We start from the raw sequence: 12,436 nt of genomic DNA, 5'->3' as shown, positions 1-12,436 counted from the left end.
CAAAAGTGGCAATCATTTTGTCTGGAGTGCATGCAGCACACTTTTACAATCCCACCAGTACACGATATTTGTTCTGGCCACATCCTCATCGGCATATGGTGTTTTTGCTATTTGTTATTTGCCTTCTGGTAGGTGCATATCTTATCATGGTTTTATTTTGCATTTCTCTATTGGATAAGAATGTTGAGTATCTTTTCATGTGCTCATTTGCCATTTGTATATTCTGTTTGGTGAAATAGCTGTTCATGGCTTTTGCTCATGATTAGATTGTGAGTATTTTGTTGATATTGACTTTTTTATATTTATTTTTTAAGATTTATTTATTTGGAAGAGTTACAGAGAGACATAGAGAAAGAGAGAGGTCTTTCATCTGCTGGTTCACTCCCCAGATGGCTGCAACGGCCAGAGCTGTGCTGATCTGAAGCTGGGGGCCAGGAGCTTCTTCCAGGTTTCCCACTTGGGTGCAGGGGCCCGAGGACCTAGGCCATCTGCTACTGCTTTCCCAGGCCATAGCAAAGAGCTGGATCAGAAGAGCAGCAGCCAGGACTAGAACTGGTGCCCATATGGGATGCTGGCACTTCAGGTCAGAGCTTCAACCCGCTGCGCCACAGCGCCGACCCCTTTAAACTTATTTATTTATATGCAAGGAAGAGGGAGAGACAGAGCTATCTTCCATCCACTGGTTCACCTTCTCATGCTGCAACAGCCAGAGTTAGGCTGGGCTGAATTTGCATCCTGGCCTGTCTCATGGGTGCTTGGGTCCAGAATCTCCATCCTGGATCCGGAATGGCCACCATAGTGTCTTACATGGGTGCCCCGGGCTCAAGTACTTGGGCCATCTTATGCTGCCCTACCAAGCACATTAGCCCAGAGCAGGATCAGAAGTGGAACACCCAGGACTTGAACCTGAGTTCTGATAAGGGATGCCACATCCCAAGCAGCAGCTCAACCCACTGTGCCATCACTCTGGCCCCTAACTTGAGTTGTGGGAGTTCTTTATGTATTCTAGATATAAATCTTTTGTTGGATATGTGGATTGCAAATATTTTCTCCCATTTTCTAGAAAAGTTTTAATTTTAATATGAAATATGCCATTCTTTTTCTTTATGGTTTATACTTTTTGTATCTGCTTAAAAAACACTTTCTTAATCTGAGTTCATAAAAATATTCTCTGAAAGGTTTTACTTTTTCACATTTGAGTTTTTAAACCATCAGTAATTGATTTCTGTGTATTGTGTAAATTATGGCCCAATTTCATTTTTTCCCCAAATGGATGTAGGCAGTTATTTGAACACAGTTTATTGAATGAATAGTCTTTTTGTTTCTCCCTAATTTACAATGCAATGCCCGTCACATCATTTCCATAAATTCATGGATTTGTTTCTGGTGTGTGTAGATGGAGCTTTCAGCCTGTTTGTCTACTCCTTTGCTGGTTCATTTATCTATTTTCCACGGCATTGTAGTAGTTTTCCTGAATCTACTAAGACAACACGCTTTCCCTCCTTTATTTCCCTTCTCTCCTAGAAGAGTTTCGTCCTTTTTGCTCTTCCTCAGGTTCAAGGTTGTTGTTGGAATTGCATTAAGGTAATAAATCAATGTGAGGATGTCTCGTACACATCTCTTTATTTCTAGACATTTCTTACTTATGGGGTGCTACTTTATATTTTCAGTTCTACATTTTCTACCTGTTTCAAAGAAATTAGGGTTTTTTTTTTTAAAGTTTTATTTATTTGAAAGAGTTGCACAGAGAGATATAGAGGCAGAGAGAGAGAGGGGTCTTCCATCCGATGGTTCACTCCCCAGATGGCCTCAACGGCTGGAGCTGTGCTGATCCGAAGCCAGGAGCTTCTTCCAGGTCTCCCATGTGGGTGCAGGGGCCCAAGGACTTGGGCCATCCTTCACTGCTTTTCTAGGCCATAGCAGAGAGCTGGATTGGAAGTGGAGCAGCTGGGATTTTTCTAGTGTTAGACTGACCTTGTACTCATATACCTAACTAGGTTCTGATGTTTGGTTGGTTGTTTTCTTTAAGTGGGTTGCTACATTCAGATTACTTGTATTTGTTTAGAATTGTTACCTCTGTATTCATGTATAGAATTGACTGAAGTTTTCTTTTCTTACACTGCTTTTATCTGATTTTGCTCTCCGGGCTCCTTACAATGAGTTGTGGGTGATTTCCCTCTTCCATTCTTTGTAAGTATTCATAAACTGGCATTTTTATTTATTTATTCATTTTTGCTTGAACTGCTTTTGGATTGTAGAGCTTTGGAAGTGGAAGAATGGAAGAGGGATGGTCATTTAGACTAATAGTTGAGGCACCCGTGTCCATTATCAGAGTAACTGAGTTCAATACCTGGCTTTGGCTCCTGAGTCCAGCCTCCTGTTAATGCAGACCATGGGAGACAGTGGTGATGGCTCAAGTAATAGGATTCACATCACATGCCTGGGAGACTGGCACTGTGTTTTTCTAGCCCAGGTGTCATTTCTGGGGAGTGAATCAGCTTATGCGTGGTAAGTGGGCTTGATCTCTTTCTCTCTCTGGCTTTCAAATATAAAAGTAAGTGAAAATAAATAACAGAAATAGAAAAGACTTTAGAGATTGATCTGTGCAACCTCTCTGAGGCAAGACTAATTTCTGAGGCTCAAATCTAGCAGATACTTGTTACTATAATATGACTCAGCAGTTTTACCATTCTAGAAATCCTTATTCTGAAGTAAAGGTAACAGTCATTTTATTATCTAAAATAAATGGCTCAAAACTTTTTTTTAAAAGATTTTATTTGAAAGGCAAAGTTCCAGAAAGTGATCCTGTCCATCCATTGGTTCACTCCCTAAATGGCCCCAACAGTCAGATCTGGGCCCGGGTGAAGCCAGGAGCCTGGAACTCCATCCAAGTGTCCTGCATGTTGCATTAGGAAGGATCTGTATCTGCAGTAGAGTAGCCAGGACTTGAACCGGTACCCAAATGGGATACTAACATTGCAGGTGGTTGCTTAACCTGGTACACCACAACACTGACCTCAGCTCCAAGCATTTGCACTGAAATCTGTGCAAATCCATGAGGTTTTTTTAGGTCCATCTGATTAAGTTTTTGTTTTTTTGTTTTACTTTTTGACAGGCAGAGTGGACAGTGAGAGAGAAAGAGAGAAAGGTCTTCCTTTTGCTGTTGGTTCACCCTCCAATGGCCGCCGTGGCCAGTGCGCTGCTGCCGGCGCGCTGATCCAAAGGCAGGAGCCAGGTGCTTCTCCTGGTCTCCCATGGGGTGCAGGGCCCAAGGACTTGGGCCATCCTCCACTGCACTCCCTGGCCACAGCAGAGAGCTGGCCTGGAAAAGGGGCAGCCGGGACAGAATCCGGCACCCCGACCGGGACTAGAACCTGGTGTACCAGCACCGCTAGGCGGAGGATTAGCCTAGTGAGCCACGGCGCCGGCTTATCTGATTAAGTTTAAGAGTGGTGAGAAGAAAGGAAGCTAGAGGAGGCACTGATTGAGCATAGAAAGTCTGTAGGAGCAGACAGAAGATTCCACAGGTCTAAGGTGGAGAAGCTCCGTGTAGGAGCCAGCAGATCAGAGGGACATTGTGCGGTGTATGAAGGCATGGCAGTTTTGATCTGGAATGCCAAAGAAATATTCAATATATGGTATTTTTGTGAATACTGGTAAGCACTCCATTTTTTGGAAAATTTCCCTAAAAATAGCAAACTAGAGAGATGGTGTATGTGTCAGTGACTTTTAGCTGCAATTATCTAAAACATTTCATCCAGCAGACATTTCTTGAGCACCCTCTAGTGTTAGGTGCTGCTCTGCGAGTTGCTCACCTACGCGCACGTACTCCTTCCACCCTGGGCAAGTGTGTGACTTCTGTGGTTGGGGCTTAGCAAAGTGGTTCTATTAGTTTTGGAATTTGGTACACTATTTAATTCACTCCCAGCACCTGTGACTTAGGCTGCAGTGAACCAAAGGAAAGATGATTTTTAAAAACCTGAAATGATTCAGCAAGAATGCAAGTGCAAGATCTAGGCAACTGACTATACAGATATGTTATAAGCTTTATTTTGGTAAAATTCATTTGCTTTTATTCTGTATATGCTGTGTGCCATATTCCATAGCATAATGATAAATTAACTCAAACTACATTTTCTTTATAGAGGGTTTCTTTCTGTCTTTGAGTAGCAGCAGAGAACCACTACTCATGCAGCTTTATTTGAAGTCACTTCTGGTTGGGGACTTGACAAGGGGAGGTGTCTAAGGCTGTGATGGTCCAGTTAGCCATCGGTCTTGGCAGTTCTTTGGGGACAGATGGTGCTAGTTTGTCCTCGGTGGGTCTGACAAGAAATATGCCAGCCTTTGGCTGAGCTGTCAACTGTGAGACCCTGGCTTGGTCCCGTAAGGTCTTGCTAGGGAAATCGGGAAGGGAGTAGATGGTCTGCAAGATTCTTTTAGCTCTACAGTTGTGACTTTTTGAGTCTGTAAATATTATAGAAACAAGTGCACAAATTATAAATTATAAACATTGAGGCAGAGTGCCTCATGTTGTTAAAAACAGACTAAAATATTTGAAGTATACATTTCCTTTTTCCCTTATAGCTTATTTACTTTAACAGACCATATCATTTTTTATGAAAACAGATGTCCTTCTGTTCTGTATTCTTACAAATTGTATTTTTGAGATCGGATTTTGATGGTACTCTGAAAAATCCAGACATTATAAAGCAAATGTAGCCATTCTTGTTTTACTGATGAAAGCAGGAAACCAATCAACACACACACACACACACTCACACACTCACACACACTCTATTGTGTGTTAAAAATGTAACCTTCACTGTAATACGGCTTGTAATCTATCCAAGGGCAGATATAGTGTGAAAACCTTGCACTGGACTTCTGTGTGGTCAGCCTGTCCTTGAGTAAAGGAAGGCCATGCAGCGAAACCAGTACATATTTAAGCAAAATGAAATCACACGTGCTTCACCTTCGTTGGGTACTTGCTGACAAAGTCTTCTCCTTATTCTCTTCCTAGCTGATCCACTTGAGTACCCTTTAAGTACCCCACTGGGGGACTCCTTAAACCCTTAGTAAAATCACTCAACTCTGATTAAAAAATATTTAAGGAGGCTGATTTTAAAATATAAAACATAAGCAATATAATTTTAATGATCTAAAGTAAGGTTTTTCAGGACAAACTATAAATATTTTCATATACATATCCTGATTTTTCTAGGAGCTTTTTTTTTTTTTAACAAACTTATTTGCAATTTAGTTTTAAAGGTAGGGAGAGACAGAGATCTTTCATTCTTTGATTCATTCCCCCAATGCCTACAACAGCCAGGGCTGAGCCATCACCTGCGACCTCCTGTGGCATGCATCAGCAGGAAGCTGGATGGGAAGTCAAGGAGCTGTAACTTGAACGAGGCATTCTGATGGTGGGATGCAGACCTCCTAAGCGCTGACTTTACTGCTGGTGCATCTCTCCAAGTACATTTTTTTTTCCCATGTACACCTATGTCTAAAAGAGCTTGCCAAGATTGATGTTAAAAATTTTCTAAATTGTATGTATTGTTCAGAGAACGGAAATGAACAATTAAAAAGATTTAATAAAGATTTTTTCCATTTTAAAAATTAGAATCTTATCAGATTATTTAAAAAACCATAAAAATTATTATATTTAGAAAAACAATCACCCATTTACCAAGTATTGGGAATTATTATGTGCATTGAAGGCTAGTGTTTAGAAATAATTATATCGGGTGTTTTATGTGTCTTTAGTCTCTTCAGTAATTTTGAGTTACTTATTTCTATTTCAATTAATTTATGGGGCAGATAGAGACACACAGACAGCGACAGATGGCCCCTTTCTGCTGGTCCACTTACCAAATGCCTATAACAGCAGGGGTTGGGCCCAGGTTGAACTTGTGAGCAAAGCTGGCAATGGGGAACTTAATCCAGATTTTCCTTGTGGGTGACAGGGACCCAGCTAGCCCTCACTGCTGCCTCCCAAGCTTTGCATCAGCAAAACACTCGAGTCAGGAGCCAGATCCAGATGTCAAACACAGCTACCCTGATCGTGGGACACTGATGTCTTAAGTGACTTCTTGACTGCTAAGCCAAATAACCCTATTACTGAAGAAATTCAGGACACAGAAATATGTGTTTTCCTTATTAAATAAAAATACCCTAAAACTGGGCTGTACATTACCATAGCCACTGATCACAAGTTGAATAGAAATAGCAGAGCAGACGCTCTTGTCTTCATGTTTGGGGAGAAAACATTGTCTTTCACCATTGGGTATGATTTGGTTGTGAACTTTTCGTAGATCCCTTTTATCAGGTTTAGAGAGATTCCCTTCTATTTCTGTTGTGTTGGATTTTTTTTAATGTGGGATTAATTTTTTTCTTTTTTGTATTTGAGATTATCATGTGTGCTTTATTATATTACATGATATATTGATAATTTTCAGATGTTAAACCACCCTTGCATTTCTGGTATGACTCTAACTTGGTCATGGTATATAGTCCTTTTGTATGTTGAAGATTTTTGTGTTCTTCATAAGGAGTAATGCCATGTAATTTTCTTTTGCTACCTTTGCCTAGTATCTGTATCAAGATAATACTGATCTCTTAGGATGATTTGAGAGATTTTTCTTCTGCTTCTGTTTTAAATAGTTTGTGAGGATTGTTATTAATCCCTTAATCATCTGATAATATACCAGGAAGAGCATCTGGGCTTGTGCTTTTCTTTGAGGGAAGTTTTCAAGTGTTAATTCAAGGTAGTATTTGGTTAAGAGCAATTAAAAGTGAACTTTCATCTCAAAAATAATAATTGGTATTGTTCTGATGATCTAATAATATCTACCTAAAAAGATTTTGATGTACCTAATTATAGCTTTCTTTTTTCTTTTTTTAAAGGTATATGTTGCTCTGGAATCAGTAAGCCATGGCATCTAAGAAATTTGCTGTTAAAGTAAGTAATGCTTAACAATTTTCTTTAAAATGATTAACCACTTTCTAATATTACTGAGTTCTATGTTAACTGGAAATTGAAGTTCTGAACTTTCTACTCTTTCTGTTCTTTACATTTGGGACTCTGAAATTTTTAAGTAAATGCACTGAAAATTTAGTAGTTTTAGAATGAGATGGAGGAGAAAATTATCAGGTTGTGAGGAACCCCTTATTTAGGTCTTAAGATGTTTTTTGGTTATAACCTGGTCTTTAGTGTTAGAAATTACCATTCCCACTGCATGTCAGTGGCATGACTTCTGATGATGATAAAGCTGATAAAAGGTCAAAGTAAAAGAAACAGACAATAAATACTCAACTGTGTATGCTTGGGGAGAGTCCTCTTGCCTGCCTTCAATTTTCCTCTTAAAAATATCTCGTCTCTCCCTCGGTGGCTAAGATTGAGACCTCCTCAGGTGTGGAGGGATGGGGGAACCCTGTGTGAGGGGTGGTGGGGAAGGCAAGGAGAAGAATTGATAAAAGGGTAGTACAAGATCTTAAAGATGCTTTTGCACTTGTATATGTTTGCTATTGTAGCATACATTTTCTGTATCCTGTTATCTCAAGTACATGTTCAACACATAAAACTACAAATAAATTACAGTAGCTACTTGACTGGGTTAGATACATTTAATGTTGCACTTTTTTTTTAACCACATCAGTGCTTACTTAGGTTTCCCAAAATACTTAAAAATTTAACTTCCTAGAGTTATTTCTTTTGTCAATATGTTGTATGTATTTCTGTGAGTATGTAAGTGGTGAACTTTCAGTGTTTGTCTGTAAGTATTTTGGTCTTACTCCAGAAAGAAATCTGCTGTTTCTACTGAGAATGCTTTCATTATCTGTAAATACTTAAAACCCCTTAAAACTTAGTGATTTAAAATATCAGTCATTTTATTATCTCATGATCTTGCAGGTTACCAAGAAACTTTCAGCTGGATGATTTCCTCCTCCCCGCCCCCCCCCCCCCCTTTATTTAATTGAAAGAGTTACACAGAGGAGAGAGAGGTCTTCCATCTGCTGGTTCACTCCCCAATTGGCCGCAACGGCTGGAGCTGTGCCGATCTGAAGCCAGGAGCCAGAGCTTCTGGGTCTCCCACACAAGTGCAGGGGCCCAAGGACTTGGGCCATCTTCTGCTATTCCAGGCCATAGCAGAGAGCTGGGTGGGAAGTGGAGCAGCCAGGTCTTAAACCGGCGCCCATATGGGATGCTGGCGCTTCAGGCCAGGGCGTTAAACCGCTGTGCCGCAGCGCTGGCCCCTGATGTCTCCTTTTTTTTTTTTTTTTTTTTGAATTAAAAATTTGAGAGGCAGAGAGAGAAAGGACGGAGAGTAAAATGGAAAGAGGGTAGGGGAAGGTCCTTTCTGTTGTTTCACTCCTCAGATGCCCATGGTGGGGCTGGAGCCAGGAGTAAGAAACTCAATCCAGGTTTCCCACTTCAGTGGCAGGGACTCAACCACTTGACCCATCAGCTGTTGTCTCCCAGGGTCTGCATTAACAGGACGATGGAATCAGGAACCAGAGCCAGGGATCTAATCCAGGTATCCAGTATGGGATGTGAATTATCTTAGCCACTGTGTCACACACCTGTACCTAATTTTCCCTTTTGATGTTAGCTGGGGCGGCAAATATCTAGAGACTCAATCTGGGTAGAACATTAAAGATGGCACACATGTAGCTGGCATTTGATGTTGACCGTGGTTAGAATTTCAAATAGGTCTGTTACTTGTCCTTCAAATCTTGCCCAGATGGCTACTCTGTATGACTAGGGTTTCTTCTAGCATGTGCTTACAGGGAATTTGGGAGTACATCCCCGGAGACTATCACAGAAGTCTACTGTTGGCCTGATGTGATTCCTTTCTTAGTTGTCTGTTTTCTCTCTGGTCACTGTTAAGATTTCATTTTTTCCTTGGGATGCTACAGTTTTTTTCTATGAAATCTCTAGACATAGACTTGATTGTGTGTGTGTGTGTGTGTGTGTAGCTTGGGATGCAGGGAACATCTTTAATCTGAAGACTCAAATCTTTTATCACTTTTGGAAAATTTTTGACCATTTTTTTTCTCAGATATTCTCCTAATTCTCCCCGTTCTCTTCTGGCCACCCCCCCCCCCTTTTTTTTTAAGTTTGTGGGATACTCTCATACCGTGGTTTCTGGTATGCTAGAAGAGTGAGATTAACTTATTCAAGACTGATCTTCTGCAGGTTATCTGCTTAGAAATGGACAGGGCTTCTTTTTGAAACTGTGTGTGGCCCAGTAGGATGGACAGTACTACCCAACCACAAAGCTTGGAGCCCAGGCCTCAAATTATGTCAAAGATAGATCTACTGACTTCTAAACCATATACACAGAAGTGGCAGATTCTGCTACTATATTGTTCCATTTTTTAAAAAGATTTATTTATTTATTGGAAAGGCAGAGTTTCAGAGAGGCAGAGGCAGAGCGAGAGTGAGTGAGAGGTCTTCCATCTGCTGGTTCACTCCTCAGATGGCTGTTAATGGCTGGAACTGTGCCAATCCGAAGCCAGGAGCCAGGAGATTCTTCTGGGTCTCCCACACGGATGCAGGGCCCAAGTCTTGAGCCATCTTCCTCTGCTTTCCCAAGCCATAGCAGAGAGCTGGATTGGAAGTAGAGCAGCCGGCGCTTGAACCGGTGCCCCTATATTGTCCCATTTTATAATATCTACACGGCTTGGACCCCAGCTTTTAAATAAGGCAGGCAAGGGAATTACCTCCACCATGAGTTTCAAGCTGGCAGGATGGGGATGTGTCTTTTTGTCTGTACCAGTATCTCTCTTTTTTTTTTTTCCTCCCCCCCCCCTTTTTTTTTAACTTTTATTTAATGAATATAAATTTCCAGTGTACAGCTTATGGATTACAATGGCTTCCCCCTCCCATAACTTCCCTCCCACCCGCAACCCTCCCCTCTCCCTCTCCCCTTCCATTTGCATCAAGATTCATTTCCAATTCTCTTTATATACAGAAGATCAATTTAGTATAAAGATTTCAACAGTTTGCACCCACATAGAAACACAAAGTGAAACATACTGTTTGAGTACTAGTTATAGCATTAAATCAAAATATACAGCACATTAAGGACAGAGATCCCACATGAGGAGCAAGTGCACAGTGACTCCTGTTGTTGACCCAACAAATTGACACTCTAGTTTATGGCGCCAGTAACCATCCTAGGCTGTCGTCATGAGTTGCCAAGGTTATGGAAGCCTTCCGAGTTTACCGACTCTGATCATATTTAGACAAGGTCATAAAAGACAGAGTGAGGATAGTAACCAATGATCCTAAGCGAGGCATTTACCAGGTTTGAACAATTATACAGCATTAAGTGGGGAAGAGGACCATCAGTATACACAGGTTGGGAATAGAGCCATTGGTGGTAGAGTAGAGGTTATGATTACAAGGGAATGAGGCCCAAGTGCACTAGACAGGGCCTAGAACAAAGGACAGAGTCATTATTAGAGGAGCTAAGAAAGGTGCTGTCTAAGCTACAATTAAGTTTTCTGATTGAGAGGCAAATAGAACCTGATAGAAGGGGCTTGATAATAATCTGTTGGGCTTTAGGCCTTGTAAGTTAAGAGGCCCAGACCTATCTATCTCTTCACATGGGGTATATCCTAAGGGAGGTGTGAACCTCCTAGGGGAAGGCACTCTGTTGACTTTCATTACTTGGCTGGCCTGGGAGGAGAGCTGGCCAGGTAAAAGCAGGGGGCATCTCTAACAAGAAATTTACAGTTCTGCCTGCAATGTTGCTGACCCTACTTGACCATCCCCTCAGCTGCAGTGGTCACTTTGGAAGTTGGGCTGAGTGAAGGGCTTTTCAGCTTAGAGCCAATAAGATCTGTGGCTCTGACCTGGGCATCCTTCGACTCCAGGGCAGCTCCATTTCCAGTGATGCAACTCTTGGCAGAGCTGCCAGGGTTCTTCACAAGCTGACTTCTGCTGAAGCCCAGGCTTACCACATTGAAAGCCACTGCAGTGGACTGGCCTGTTGGGTCTCCTTGAGGGCAGATCACTGTACAGATCAGCCATTAATAGTCCTGCCACCCATTGCTTCTGATGTCTAGCTTTCTTTTCCTCCTGGTTTGTGTTAAAGCAGACCAGAGGATGCAAGTCAAGGGAGTGCCCGTGTCCCATCTCTAATCTTCGGTGGCCTGAACTGCAAGTCTATAGTCACAGGCATGTTCTGTAGTAGTTTTTCTAAGGTAGACAATGCCCATGAGGAAAATTATATTCTCACTTTAAAACTTTCTTTCCCTTTGGTCTGAAAGGGGGTTTTTTTTTAATAGCTTTTAAAATCTTTAACTCTTTTTGTAGATTGCCAATTGATTTGAATTGCTTTTTGTTTTTAGTAACCTCAGTTAACCATACTTTCTCTCAGTTGGTACTGTTAATACATTATTGGCTTCAGCAGTTTACAGAGCCATCCCAAAGTACTGAATACAATAGAAGGGGCTGGGAAAAGTCCATAGGAACCTATAGGAGGACAGCTAAACACAGAACCAACAACGCATTAGTTTTATGAGCAGCAAATCATATATAACTGTAGATGACAAAAGACTTTAAGTCGCCATGTTTAAAATTATAAACTCATCAATCAACAAGAGGCACTTGCTTACTTCACAGTATTTTTGAAAGCACCTGTAGGATTTTACAAGTATTTAACCCTTTAGGCCTCTGGGGCTTTCTCATTAAGATAACTATCATGTCTAGTAACACAAGATCATTAGACTTTTTAATTCTCAAACATTTGTATTAATAGCATTTTCCCTTATAGAAACTTAAAGTTTGGTACCACATCACATCTTGACAGTCCTTCTAATATAATCCAAATAGCCTGATTAGTTGGTGTCTCTATAAGATGAGAGACGTAGGTCCTTCGATTTTTTTCAGTTGGGCCCAAACTGGAAAAACCAAAGTCCAGGATTTACTGGAAATTTTAGAGACCAGATTGTTTGAAACTTTGATTTTTTGAATGGCTGTCAAGAATGCCAAGAAGGCTCAAAATCCAAAATATCTGGTTGAAATAAGATTCCTTAAAATCATGACATAACATAGACCAAATTTGATCATTGTTATAAGGTGATTATTCAAATCTTTGAAAATAAACACATATTTAAATAACCCATAGCTCTTAATAAAAATTCAGCTGTTTTTGAACAATTAGAATTTAACAGACATCAAGAGAACATATTAGATTACTTTAACACATTGCTTTAACAGAGCATCAGAGTTTAATTCTATGTCAAAGAGAAATTGAGCTTCCTGTGATCTTCTGCTGTGAGGTTTCCTTCCTTTACCTTCCTTCATATTGGTGACCATGTTTCTGTGTGTAACACATCTTTAAGCATCTTTTGCAGGGCAGGATGAGTGGCAACATATTCTTTCAGTTTCTGTTTGCTATGAAAAGTCTTAATTTCACCTTCA

General features: G+C 40.8%; 1 protein-coding gene across 1 annotated transcript in view; it reads left to right on the top strand.

Annotated features, from left to right (window-relative positions):
* Window positions 1-12,436, top strand: part of SLX4IP (SLX4 interacting protein) — a 229,269-nt gene that overhangs the window by 12,628 nt on the left and 204,205 nt on the right. Inside the window, 1 exon segment of the mRNA XM_062202515.1 lies at window positions 6,907-6,961. Within this exon segment, the coding sequence (XP_062058499.1) occupies window positions 6,935-6,961 (27 nt within the window). The 5' untranslated portion in view covers window positions 6,907-6,934.

The sequence above is a fragment of the Lepus europaeus genome, chromosome 10 (genome assembly GCF_033115175.1).
Source record: "Lepus europaeus isolate LE1 chromosome 10, mLepTim1.pri, whole genome shotgun sequence".
NCBI classification, from domain to species: domain Eukaryota; kingdom Metazoa; phylum Chordata; class Mammalia; order Lagomorpha; family Leporidae; genus Lepus; species Lepus europaeus.
Note: the sequence above shows the minus strand (reverse complement) of the source record. Positions and strands in the feature narration are given on the sequence as shown.